We start from the raw sequence: 13,618 nt of genomic DNA, 5'->3' as shown, positions 1-13,618 counted from the left end.
TGATCATATTTGTTCCTCGGGCATAAAGTGGCATCTAGAAAAGATTTAAGAAATAATTAGAAAGAAATGAAGGATGGCATTGAATTAAAGCTCGAAACCATTATAGTTAAAAAATACATAAATAAATATATATATATATATATATATATATATATATATATATATGTATTTATTTTAAATGTAAAATTGCTAGCTAATGAATAATAATAATATAGAGAATAAAATAAAAAAAAATATTCTAAAACCAAAATTTTATTTCTTTAGATTCGATTATGACATTTCTCATAAATGACATTTCTCATAAATGACATTTCTTATAAATGACATTTCTTATAAAAAAAAAAAAAAAAGAACAGAAGATGTGTAAAGTAAACTTGTTCGATTCGCGTGAAGTTATAGATTATCATCTCCGCCACGTAAAACAAAAATACAAACCACATTATTATGAGCATTCCGGGGATTAGGGTCACCCACATATCGCGAGGAGGAGGTCACCGAAGGGAGGGGGAGGAATGGGGAGAGGGGGGGGGATGTTGAGCGTGGGTAACAAGTTCGCTACGCGAGATCAGAGGAATGACGAGGGGGCGCGATGCGAATAAAGAAGAGGGAGAGGAGGGGAAGAAGGAGGGTTCTTCCCAGAACACGGGGGGCGAACGCGAAGTCGTCCGATTAGGAAGCGAGAGGGGTTACTTCGTTTCGTCGACCGCCGGCGGCGGCGGCGGTGGCGGCGGCGGCGACGGCAGTCCGCTCGCTCGTTCTCGGCACACAGTCGAACTCCTTCGCCACTGGACGACGGACGTCGTCGTCGTCGTCGTCGTCGTCGTCGTCGTCGTTGTTGCCGTCCCCGTCGTCAGCGTCTATTAGATCGAGAGACCCGAGGGGTGAAAGGGGACCATCTGGGCTGGCGCGCATCATCATGTCGTGCATCACGATCGGCATCCTCATGATACTCGCGTCGATCACGCGAAGCTGCGACGGTTGCCCTTTCTGCGCCCGGCAACAGCCTTCTTCGGAGCAGCAGCAGCAGCAGCAGCAACAGCAACAGCAACAACAATTGTACCGGACGATCGGCAGTCCGAGACCGTTCGGCGCCGACAAGCCGACCCGCGTCCAGGAGTTCAACCGCACCGGCGTGCTACATCCCGAGTACCAGATACCGGCGACCATCAGGCCCGGCAACGTGTCTCAGTGAGTATTTAGTAGATTGTCGTAGATTCCGTGCCGAGGGGACGGATAATGATAGTTGGACCGATGTCACAACGAGAATCGGATACCGCATATGTATCGTTTCATTGGCGACGGTGTCGATTCCTCGTTCGCTTGAATTCGATTATCCGAGATGGTGTGTCTAGTCCGGATAATTATCACACTGCACTATCGCGATTAAACTCCGCACGAGTCCACTGGATTGTCTCGACGTGATTTTTTTATAGAAATTTAATAGGTTTTTTCAATTTTTCTGGAAAAGATAGAATTTATTGAAAGAAGAAGGTATAAATTTTGACACATTAATCTTCATCAATAAAATGTTTTGTGTGTTACAATGATATTGTTATAAAATCATATATTACGTATGGCTTAAACTATCATATGCAAGCCACACATAATTTAACATCAAGTTTTTCGATTATCTTATTTTATTTAGCTTTAGAGAATTTTTTATATTTTTATTTTCTTTTTATTTTATTTATTTTATTATATTATTTTGTTTATTATATTATATTATTTTAATATATTATTTCTCTTTTTATTATATTATTTTACTATATTATTTTATTACATTAATTTATTTTATTATATTATTTTGTTTATTTATTTTATTTTATTTTTATTTACTAACTTTTGTGACGATAAAACTGTTTACAAACAATTTGCGCCATGATGTTTAAAATTGAAATTGTATAATATAATATAATCGACGACGTATATTAAAAATATAATTGACACTTTAAAATTTAAAATTAAAAAAAAATTTTTGGAATTTTTTTCGCGACAGTTGCGGATTTGCGGTAAAATTGCATTTCGTTTTCAATACAAATTTCAGACGGCAAAGTTAGCGCAAGTGCAATTGCAGCGCAGGCGAGCTGCGTGCGTTTTGTCTCTATTCAGTCGACGCGAAATACAATATTTAAGTAACTATTTTTGAGTGCGTAAATTGTTTGCCCGAATACGCACACAACGGAGAGGGAACCGCGAACGTTTACAGTAACGTCACGCACCCCGTGCCATGTTTCGTCAACCACGGGCGGGCTGACGAACAGCTCGTTCACGTAATTCAATGCACGCATTTTGCGTACGCAAACGACGCGGTTCGATCCACATTCGACCCACATCGCGTAGCCGGAGAGGCCGGCTATAGCCAATATTTTCGTTCACTCGCGAGTGAATGAATACAGGCGCGTTATATACGACGTTCTCGCACGCGAGAAGAGCAGATGAAGGCCGAGCGACGACGAGCGTCGTAAAAATCATTTCTATTGCCATGAGCAATCTGCTCTATATAATTCAGACAAATTTCTTTTTTTACTTTTATTTAACTTTAATAAATATAAAGGGCTGATAAGAGCCAGGTGCAATAAATTAATATACTACTACTTTTTTTTTTTTTTTTTTAAGAGAATCTATAGGAAGGATAAATAAAAATGGCTGATCACACTGATCACACCATTATTATTATTATTATTATTATTTTTTTTTTTAACCAAGAAATTTCCTTTAAGACGTTTGAAAAAATCCAAACGACTTAATGGAAATTTCTTGGGTTTAAAAAAAAAAATAATAATAATAATATACCATTATTAATGTATTGGCTCCCGGCTCTTATTAGCCCTTTTTATTTATTCATATTGTTATATTTGTATCAGAGCCTTTCTAATTTTGTTATTATATTTTAATAATTCTATTTCGCGAACGCCAAAAGTTTCGTAATAACTGCTTTTGATAATATTGTGTTGAATTTGATTGGATGGATCAGTGGACTGTAATTAAATATTGAATGATAATAGAATGAATAATCAAATCGACTCACTACTTATTCGTTTTAATTCCTCTCTTAATTGAGAGAAATCATTTATTGTTCATACGTGGTGAATGACTTTAAAGTTTCCCCGATGATAAAGAAAAAAATGCCGACTGTTGTATGCGCGGACTGTAAAGTCGGACGCTAAAATTTTGCCGCTCCGTTATTGTCCTCTTGTACATATCTCCTTTACACCCTCACAATATGCACCCGGCGTCTAATGGTCCGATCCGTCGCGACGCTACGCGTCATAAAGTCCTTCTATCAGATGGTTTCCACGAAAGTCTGAGTAAAGTCGAGGTACAGAATTACACACACGCTTCTCTCTCTCTCTCTCTCTCTCTCTCTCTCTCTTTCTCTCTCTCGGTTACAAATTTTTGATTTTACGAAGAACAGGCATTTAGGTTTAATATTTAATATTTCACTCGCGAAAGTCTTTGGGAACTGAAGAAGTGCGTTTTGATATCTAATGGACATGATATGTTTTCGATTCGATACGTTCGCATTATCAAAGATTCTCGACGATTGATGACCGACTGAGGATGATTCTATTTTTAAATACTTTGCAAATTTATTTTCGAGCTATTTAACGCCGCAAGTTTAAAAAGAGCAATTTTTTCTTAATAACGTGTTGTTTGAAAAAATTGTATGAAAAAGATATTTTGTGACACTTGATTTTATTTTACTAATCGCCGTAATGCGAGGGAACATTTTTTTTTTTGTACAGATAGATAATTTGTCTCAAGAGGCGGTAGATAATTTATCTGTCAGCACAAATGATAAAGGTAGAATTACACTCGCCGAATTATTAATAGAGACCGTTTCCTGAATCCTCATACCACGGATATTTTCACGCGTGCAAATATGCTACACGAAGGCCACGACACTTGCCTACCTCGCTGATTCCACGTGCCGCGGATTCTATTGTTAAATGACGTCTTTTACGCGCTGCTATAGAGACGGTGATCTCTCAGAGTCCATTCTTTTTTGCGATTTTGATAGAAAAGATAATCATTATATAAAGTCTACCTTGTTTCGCGAGTATTACAGGTCAAGCAATTTTGAAAGCATTGAAAGGAATGCTTTAAATCTTCTTCTCTCATTTCTCGCTGAAAGATCTTTACTTTGAGTCCCTTATAATTCGAGAAAACAATCGGTATAAACCATTGACATTTTATTTAATAATATTATTATATTCGCTAATTGAATTGAATTCCAATTGAATTCGAATTCAAAATTAGCGATGCTTATTATAGCATTTGTTCCATTTCTCTCGTGCAAGGATTTTAATATTACATTTATTCTGCGACATCGATAAGATTATAAATAGAAAGAATAAAAATAGAAATTTAATAAAAAATAGAAATTTAATAAAAAATGGAAATTTAATTCGTAATTCGACCCAATGATTGTGAGGAAGATTCGACCAATTCCACGTTCAACTTTATCTTAACGACGTTATTATCGGCGTTATCGTGGTGTTTGCGACACGTCCAGTCGCACCTTGCGCAGATTTCCTTCGCGCTCGAATAGGAAAGAGCGTCGCCAAGCGCCGTACCTATCTCGGTCGCGACTTTCCACGAAACTTGGGGCAGAAAGTCACGACAGAGACATCCGGGCGAGATGAAGAGAAAAAGAGTGAGAGAGAGAGAGAGGGAACAGACCGTCTAACAGGATCAATTCGGGGCTCTCCCCGCCTCCCTTACTCTCTTTCGCGGACGACTCGACGATGCTGGATTTAGATCACGGGGGTCGTGGCTGCGCGACCCCAGACGCCGCGACGCCGGCATTGTGCCCCAACGCTAATTTTACAATAGCTGTCTCGCACACCGCCAGACGCGCGAACGAGAGGAGCACGTGTGGCGGCTGCGGCGGCCGGCGCGGCGTCTCGACGTTCCTCGCAAACGACAACGACGACGACGACGACGACGAAGACGGCGGCGACGGTGGCTGCGACGCATTGGAAGCTAACGGGTTGACTCGCGCGCGTTCTCGACATCGACGTAAAAGAGAGAGAGAGAGAGAGAGAGAGAGAGAGAGAGAGAGAGAGAGAGGAAAAAGAAGAGCATCCCCGACAAGACCCGCGAAGGAGAGCGGGGGCGGTACAGGATGAGCGCAGCATCGTCGAGGCGTAAAGTTAATCGGTGTAACTTTCGAGAGAAAAAGATTGGGTGACCGGAGGATGGTTGGGGGGAGGGGGAGGGGGGAGGCGGAAAGTAGCATCAGTATCAGTTCGATCTCGGAACTTGTGACTAAATATAATAACGGCACGATGGATACACAAGAGAGTATAATACGTATGCGGGTACACGTATGTTGCGTGACTCCGAGATCGGCGGCGACTACCGGGGTAATTATGTCGATTACACGGTCTCCGTCGGATTAAAAGTTGCCGATCGACGCCGATTATGATAACGAGAGGCTTTTGCTCCGGGGTTAAAGCCGATAAAACGGTGGCGATTTTTGTCGCTTCGCGTCGACACGTGCGGAATGCGGCATCCGCGACTTGTTAGAGCCGATCTTCCTCCGCGTGATAAAGATATTGAAAAAGAAAAGGTAAAGTGTCTTCCGCGACGAGATACTCGGAGAGAGAATCGCGTCGCGCATGCCATTACACACCGTATCGTATTATGTATATATATATACATATATGCATTATCGCATTTTTACTCGACGGTTTGCGTACGCTCAACGTGCCGCGAACATCAATATCAAACTGGATGCAGATGAAATTCTTGCAGGTTCTATTACCTGAGCCCACGGGAAGGCCCGCCTCTCACGTTACTCGTTAGCCCGTGCAGCGGCCCGATATCTTGGACGGTCAGTTACGTGGAGCCGCCCGAAAACGATCAGGAAGCGGAAGGAGTAAAGTGTACGGTGAAATTCTGCTCATTCTTATAATAACTGGAAGGATACCGTAAAGAACCAGTAGCGCTCAACATTATTTTGTCATTATTGTCGATATCATTGACATTCATATCTTTGACAATATTTTTTTCTTCCTATTTTATATTTCTTTAAAATATTTTTTTTTACTATATTTAAAATATTATATAGGGTTTTTAAATAAATGCAAAAAATTGTAGATGATTTTTTGTCGAAAATTAAGAGGGAAAATCGAGAATTAAATTAAATTTTTATTTATTTTTTTTTTAATTTTGGACAAGTTAGAAAAATGAAATTTGGTGGACATTTTCCACTAGTAGAAGGATACTTATTATTATTTTTTAAATCTTCCTATCGTTATAAAAAAGGGGATGAAATTAACAACTTTTATTCAATTTCAATTTTTTATTAGAACTTTTTAATGGACCGGAATATGATCATTTAAAAATATGCTTTAGAAAGCTTGATTCCTTTAGAAACTATTTCATTTCTTTTATTTTTTTCGTAAAATTGATAGTTTAAAAAAAAAATACATTATCATATTATCATAGGTTTCGAGTTACAAGAAGTTAAATTTTAGAATAAAATAAAAAAGCGAATAAAACAAAATTATTATTAAATATTGAAAAAAATAGATTCTAATTTGTCCAAAATTTGAAAAAAAAAAAATTTAATTTTCATTTTCTTCTTTGGAGGAATGTAACTCCTTAGAGAGGAATATACGAATATATATTTATATGAAAGACACTCCTTAATTTTCGATAAAGAATCATCTCATAAAATTTTTCGCATTTATTTAGGAACACCCTGTATAATATTTTAAATATAGTAAAGAAATATAAAATAGGAAAAAAGAATATTGCCAAAGATATGAAATAATTGTATATACCTATTGTATATAATTGAAATTGTGTTGTATATGTGTGTGATTTTACAAGATATTTTAATTGCTATAATACTCTTTGCGAAAATGATTGAAACGATCAAGGATAATTTTCAAAAAAAAAAAAAAAAAATAACGCATTATATAATAACTTAACAGACATGTATTTTATAAATCGCATTGTTTGCGATCGCGTCGCGGACGAGACGAAGCTCGAATAAACCCCCTGTAGATCGATCGAATAATTGCGAATCAATTTATCATATAGCTCAAACGCGGTGGCCCGTGAAGACTCTGAAGCCGGGCTCGCCACTCTTCACGTACGTGGGCGCGGACGACCAAAATTTCACGATACCAAAGACGCGGGCCGGTCTTTACTGGTTCGAGATCAAGTCCGTGGAGTCGGCGAGCAACGGCTCGGCGGAACGCGCGCCCGGCACGGTGCTTCTCTACGCGACGTCCAGCGCCCTGGACCACGTACCGGGTGTACTGTACGCGAGCGAGAAGGAACATCGACATCGCTCGCTGAGATTTCAGCAGCGGCGCAGTAAACGGCGCTTGACGATCTCCTGGAACAAAAGGTATTCATTCCTTCATCCGCTTCATTCCGAACGATACGACGTGCGTGGGATGCACGTGATAAACGAGATAAGCGATAAGAATGTATATCTCGCGCGATTTCCGTGCAAGATCAACTCGCGCGTCGATGACTTCGTCATATGAGTGCAATCTCGACATGGAACATTTGTTTTTCCAGCCACGTAGATCCTCATCTGTCAAACTACTGTTTAGCTGTCACCTCGGGCTCGCAGCCGCACCCGTCGACGCTCTGCGCGGCGCAGAATGTTCTGAAAACTCATCCGCACTCGGCTCCGAGAACTGGATCGTCCTCGAAGGAGCATCACCATCGGGGCATCCCGGAAGGTCTGCACTGCGTGCGGCAGACCAAACTGACGCTTCATAGGATGAGATACGACACTACGTACAACTTTACTCTATACGTGGTCGGTCTTTCATCAAGTTAAATCGTATCGATCGTTCGTGAAATTGAGCGAGTTTGACAAAATACAGGGTATTAAAAGAAAAGTTACATATTTTGAGAGCAAATAGTATTGATCAAAACGTGAAAAAAGTATAATTAACATGAGTCCTGCAATTAATATCTTCGAAGATATAGATTCTTTCTATTTGAACTCTATCATTTTTTTATCGATTGTGTTAAATTTCTTTTTTTTTTTTTTATCAATATTACCTGCTTTCAAAATATGTGATTCTTTTTTTAACACCCTGTATACTCGCAAGGAACATTTTTTCCGCTTTCGCTCTAATTTTCATGCAAGAATAAAAAATAATCGCGAATATTATTAATTCCTCCACCTTCCTCGTAGGGCAGATTATATTTACGTTCTCTGTAAAAATTACAGATTTAATCGTATTAAGCTGTATTTCACATATTGTAATTAAGTTATGAGAAATGTATATCGTCCGACACAGGTGAACACCCGGAATAACGTTTCCAATCGGGTCGCCGTCGACGCGATCAGGTTCAAAAAGACGCCGGAGCTGACGTTACGTACCGGTCATTATACTACCGCTAATTTACGAAAGACGGATGGTTTCGTCAATTTCCGTTACCGGCCTCCGGACAACACCTCGAGCACCTTTCACATACTTCCCTGCGGCGGAGGCATCGTGAAGGCGAAACTGAGCGGACAAGGGATATTACGGGTAAAGTTTACGGAAAGCGATCAGATGTGACCGATGATGGAACAGCTGATCGTTCTGTCATTAATCGAAATTCTTTAGCGCGACGTCGTTGATACTTATATAAGTGTATATTTCGTATGATCGATAGGAAAAAGAGGTGGTTGGGTATGCCTCATTGCGTGTACCTCCTCTACCACCCGGTAAGACGTACACCTTACGTATATCGACCACACCGCAGGAACTAGTTCGAGTATCCACGATAAAAGTACTAGCCACACAGGAGTCGTCCACTATTTATCCGCAAGTACGTTTACAAATTGCGCAAATTTCCTCTTATATATAGAGTGTTCAAAAAAGATGGTACTAAATTTTAGAAGTATATAGTACTCGTAAAAACGAACTAAAAAAATCTAAAAAGTAGTACTCCAGAAATCATTTATTACCGATTTATAAAGCATTTTCTATTATTAAACAGCAGATATTCGATGTATCCTTTGTTCATTTCAATACAACATTCGATACGCTTTCTCACTGAAGAGTGAACGTTCAGAGATTTTAAGTTTATTTTGTATTTGTTGATTAAATTTTTTAATTTTTTGTATTGATTCATTCAATTTATCAATTAACGTAGCATACACCACATGCTTTTTAAGTGTCCTCATAAATAAAAGTCTAACAAATTTAAATTTCGGTGATCGAGGTGGCCATACAATTCAACACATTCTCATTCACTTTTCTAGAAAACAATACAATCATACAATACATACTCGAAATGAGTTCTATATAATAATTATAATAACAGAATTATTTATAACACGGAAATAAATGATTTTGCAATGTTACTTATTAAGATCTTTTGGAATATTACTTATATATATAAGACCGTAAAAAAATATTTTTACGAATATTACATACTCTAAAACTTTGGTACCACTTTTTTTTTAGCATCCTGTATATTAACAACCGTGAAAAATTCTTTTGTGTGTATTCTGTTCTCTATTCTCTTCTCATGCTTTCTAATCGCGAAAGCAATAACTTTTCAAACGGAGATAAATCTGGTATCATCCTTTAAAAATTTGCAATAATATAAAACATTGCAAGAAATCGCATCATCGAATTGAAATTAAATCTTCCGTTCAAATCCGTTTAAGAGCGTGAATTGAATATCGCATTCTTGACGCAGATACCATCTAGAAGCCCGCCGCGCGAGTACCGATCCCTGAGGACCTGCCACGAGGTGACGATAGGCGTGGAGCCGGCCGGTGCCGCCAAGTATTGCATCCTGGTGAAGGAGCTGCGCAGCTCATCGTCCCTAACCAGCGTCACGACCGTGCCCGATCAGTGCGGGCTTCATCGGCGCAGGCGGTCCGAATACACGTTCGAGGTATGCGAGGAGAAGCATAGTCCTCCAAAGGATCGCGCACTGCCGTTCACCTTGAGGAGGCTGCAACCGGGCAAAGCCTACCTCCTGCAAATCACAGCGCAACTCAAGGGTCAGTCCTTGTCCTATCCTCTGCTAGGTGTGCGCACGCGACGTACCTGCGTAACGTAATCTACGCGATTCCTGTCAAGCGAGTACTATGTAATAGCGACGCGATGATAATCCACCGTCGGTGAGTGCAAGGTCAACTTGTTGTTTTTCATTAAACAGTAATATAGAAAGAGACGGCCGTCCGCGATATTTTGAGAATCGAAACATATCGTAAATTATCATTTATTTTGATGCGCGACTCGAGTTACAAAAATCTATTGAAGTAAATAGCCGCATCAAAATATTTATATCTTTCAAAATTGTTCCCCGACAAAGTGTAAGAGTACAAAGGACTATACGATATAAAGTTTCAATCTTTGCTCGATAAATATAATATTTTTTTCTCTTCGCACGTGCATATTAGTTTATCTTTGCTGTTAAATTCGTTCGCCAACCAAATGTGAGAAGACATTGAAGTAGATCAACAAAATAAAACGTATAACACGTGTAACGAGGAATAACTTCTGGATTTCGTTCAATTGCATTTCACGTGGCACACAGTTATCTAGTCTAGATTTTACGATAATGTATGTACAATCAGTACCCGCGGCAAATGCGGAGCGACCATAAGAGTGTACATTATTAACGTGTATTTTGATATTTGCGTAATACGTGTATGTACATTCTTTATATTGTAATTATAAGCCTTTTTATACGTACACTTATTATTCTATAAATAAGTACATTGAATATTTTTGCCACTTTTATGGCTACCTGTATATCTGTGAACAAATCACACTTTCTAAATTGAGAAAACGAATAAATAAATTTAGATAAGTAAAATGATAAGGAATCGTACACGCAATATTACATTGCGTTATTTTTCGTATATTTTTAATAAAAAAACGAATCCTTTCTCGTTTTACGCTTTGTTCGAATAATAAAAATATAGCCACCACCCATTCCTCTATCATTAAGAGGCTCGAAGTTCCATTTCGACAAGTTTGAGAAATTTCTCACCGGGTGAGTTCGGTGGTTCCGCTTTCAACAGCAAAGTTGCTCTGGAGAGGTGAGCTTGCCTGTCCTCGCCAGGACACGACGCGAGCTCTCGCAAAGTAACCGCTGTATAAAGCGCTAAGCGCGCACCGTGCGGATCCAATCGGGTTACCGTATCCAAGATGAGCTTACATAATTCCGATTTTCGTGGATCGTTCGGCGACAATAGTTGTACCAGCGAGTGGCTCACGGATATGCAATGCTGATGACCAGGATGTAGCAGCACCGTCAGCCTAAAATGAACGAGTTTGTTTAGTTCTCGCGCATAATAATATAAGAAATTTATGTACCGATGCTTACCTAGACAGCACACAATATTTCTAAAATATGTAGAAAATATTTATAATAGTTATTTGAATATTTTATAAATTATTTATCAAAATATTTTATAATTATTTTTGTGATTTTAGATATAACAGATCATAAAGATTTATCATAAATATTATAAAAAAATTTATAAAATATTATAAATATTTATTTTTTACTTACCATAAATATTATATAAAATATTTAGTCTATATTTGAATAACATATCGAATGAACTTTTTATGATTTCTTTTTTAATGTAAAATATTTATATAATATCTCAAAAAATAAAAAGTAAAAAATATATTTATTATAAATATTATGTGCTGTCTAGATAATTAAATATTACTGTGTTCTGAATTGAAAATTAACGCGAATAAATATTATTGTGAAGGACGACAGATGTTACCGTGACAGAAGATCGGATAAAGTGTGCTCGGTCGCCTGTTTCATGATCCCCGCGACTTCTTCCTCTAATCTGTCCATCAACTGCGCTACTTCCGAGGACGTCACTATTCCCGGACACACGTTGCAGAACCAGTCGCTGTTAGAATTCAGAGGATCGTTCGGTAACATGAGCCCATTTTTGCAAGGGCACTTTAGAGTGCCTAAATGCGTGCCCAATTCCGTCGGATCGGCGCAACGTTTGCATCGACAAGCAAAGTATTTCGTTGCGAGAAGATGCTCTCGTCTGACCCTGGTGGACCAAAGCGCGTGCGTATACATGGTGGTCAAGTGTTCCCCTCTAAAAATAGTTGTAATTTTATGAGAATAATAATAAATTTTTTATATAAAAATGTAAGGAACGAGATTATTTTTTTAAGAGACATAAATAAAGACGTACTTTTTAATGGATGTGACGGCGTATACCGTGATGCGCGGTCTGCCTCTGTCATCGATGCGGAAACTGTGCCGCGTATTCGCCATACAAGAGTGCTCCAGAAGAGACGCGTTCTCGTAAATCGCCACCGAGCCTTCCGGCGGGACGGTTTCCAAGGCGTTGACGTCGATCAGCCCGCAAATCTTGGGCAGAACGTCCCTGCATTCGGATGCTATTGTCAAGAGCGGCCCAAGATGCTGACTTATACTCGTCACTTCGTCGTAAGCGTCCGTGCCGGGTCCCCGCGAGTCCTCGTGACTCTGCAGATTCGCCAAGGTCGTCCAGCGTTTGGATTTTGTATGCCACAGTATCAGCATACGAATGACCAGAAGAACTTCGCATCTGCGGGCGTAGAGTCGTGAATCGCGAAGTTAACGACGTAACGAAGACAAGTGTGACTTGAGAAACGCCCGCGCGTCTTTAGGAGAGGACGCGCGTCTAACGTTTCACGACGAGAGATCGCGATTAAATAAATTTCCCCACCCTCGTTAAGTCATTTCGCTAATTAAGGCTCGAAACGGTTCAAAAATTATCTGCTTGAATCTGTCGGGACACGCGATATACCTGGGAATGATTCTAGCGCGCGCAAGAAGAGCGCACTCCGGCCTGTGCCTCCTTTTATCGGACAGTCCCTCGCAATCGGATCTGCAAGCGGGCCAGCCACACTCGCCGCATCTCGCGCCGTTGATGTCGCCGTCGCACCGTTTGCCGCATCCGACGCAGAGCCGCTGTATCGCGTGTATCGACGGTCCCCAGACCAAGGGTGCCTCCGACAGGATCGCGTCTCCGGGTGCCAGGTCCCTGGTCGCCAGCAAGTGTCGTCCGAGATCGGGATCGCGAGCGATCTCCCAGGCGATGCACGCCGACTTGTGACGCGGCCAGTCCTGGGACTGATGCGACTTGTCGCAGTAGAACTCGCGTCTGCAGTTACCGCACTTCAGCGTGGCGTTTTTACCGCACACCGGACACGCGCCACGACTCGGAGCGGTTTCCATGATCGATTATTAATTCCCCCGCGATTATTAGCAAAAATCCTTGTGATAAAATTGAAAAATTTAATTTAGGCCTTAATTCTCAATCTTTTTTTTTGTTTGTAAAATCCGTTAAAATCAATTAATTTAGAACTGGAAATTAAACTGGGCTAGAACGTAAATAAAAAATGTAGGTCACTTTGTACTACCGAATTTTTTACTGCTTTATTTATGTATATTATTATTTTTAATTCGAAAAAGATGCTAAAATGAGTATCGGAAATTATATCTTATTCACTATCGAAATTATATTTTACTCACTCATTCAATTTTTGAAGCCTAAATCGGAATTAATAATTACGGAAACATCGTGCACTGGCCGCTAACTTTATCACACTGAATAGCAGGCATTTGAGCACGACGGCTACGTTTAATTATA

At 39.7% G+C, this 13,618-nt stretch overlaps 2 protein-coding genes across 2 annotated transcripts; one reads left to right on the top strand and one right to left on the bottom strand.

The window, feature by feature from the left end:
- The first annotated feature begins 818 nt into the window (after window positions 1-818).
- LOC126851979 (protein NDNF) lies at window positions 819-10,058 on the top strand. Its single transcript, XM_050596395.1, has 7 exons — window positions 819-1,188; window positions 5,761-5,891; window positions 7,057-7,369; window positions 7,546-7,792; window positions 8,283-8,516; window positions 8,644-8,799; window positions 9,679-10,058. Exons 1-7 carry the CDS (start codon window positions 917-919, stop codon window positions 10,045-10,047), a joined length of 1,722 nt encoding a protein of 573 aa, XP_050452352.1. The 5' UTR covers window positions 819-916; the 3' UTR covers window positions 10,048-10,058.
- A 543-nt stretch (window positions 10,059-10,601) lies between these two features.
- LOC126851990 (SET domain-containing protein SmydA-8-like) lies at window positions 10,602-13,576 on the bottom strand. The gene is made up of 5 exons (XM_050596418.1): window positions 13,501-13,576; window positions 12,773-13,242; window positions 12,173-12,550; window positions 11,738-12,073; window positions 10,602-11,255 (listed from the first exon to the last, which is right to left on the bottom strand). Exons 2-5 carry the CDS (start codon window positions 13,201-13,203, stop codon window positions 10,940-10,942), a joined length of 1,461 nt encoding a protein of 486 aa, XP_050452375.1. The 5' UTR covers window positions 13,204-13,242; window positions 13,501-13,576; the 3' UTR covers window positions 10,602-10,939.
- Between the last annotated feature and the right edge of the window lie 42 nt (window positions 13,577-13,618).

Source organism: Cataglyphis hispanica, chromosome 9 (genome assembly GCF_021464435.1).
Source record: "Cataglyphis hispanica isolate Lineage 1 chromosome 9, ULB_Chis1_1.0, whole genome shotgun sequence".
NCBI lineage: Eukaryota > Metazoa > Arthropoda > Insecta > Hymenoptera > Formicidae > Cataglyphis > Cataglyphis hispanica.
This window is presented reverse-complemented; position numbering and strand designations above follow the sequence as displayed.

Excerpts from the sequence above, each read along its gene's own strand:
- LOC126851979 (XM_050596395.1), top strand. The coding sequence starts at position 917 with ATGTCGTGCATCACGATCGGCATCCTCATGATACTCGCGTCGATCACG. Across the intron at positions 7,793-8,282 it reads ACAACTTTACTCTATACGTG|GTGAACACCCGGAATAACGT; the intron begins GTCGGTCTTTCA and ends CGTCCGACACAG. Across the intron at positions 8,800-9,678 it reads CGTCCACTATTTATCCGCAA|ATACCATCTAGAAGCCCGCC; the intron begins GTACGTTTACAA and ends TTCTTGACGCAG.
- LOC126851990 (XM_050596418.1), bottom strand. The coding sequence starts at position 13,203 with ATGGAAACCGCTCCGAGTCGTGGCGCGTGTCCGGTGTGCGGTAAAAAC. Across the intron at positions 12,551-12,772 it reads CGCGCTAGAATCATTCCCAG|ATGCGAAGTTCTTCTGGTCA; the intron begins GTATATCGCGTG and ends CTACGCCCGCAG. Across the intron at positions 11,256-11,737 it reads TTATCCGATCTTCTGTCACG|GCTGACGGTGCTGCTACATC; the intron begins GTAACATCTGTC and ends CGTTCATTTTAG.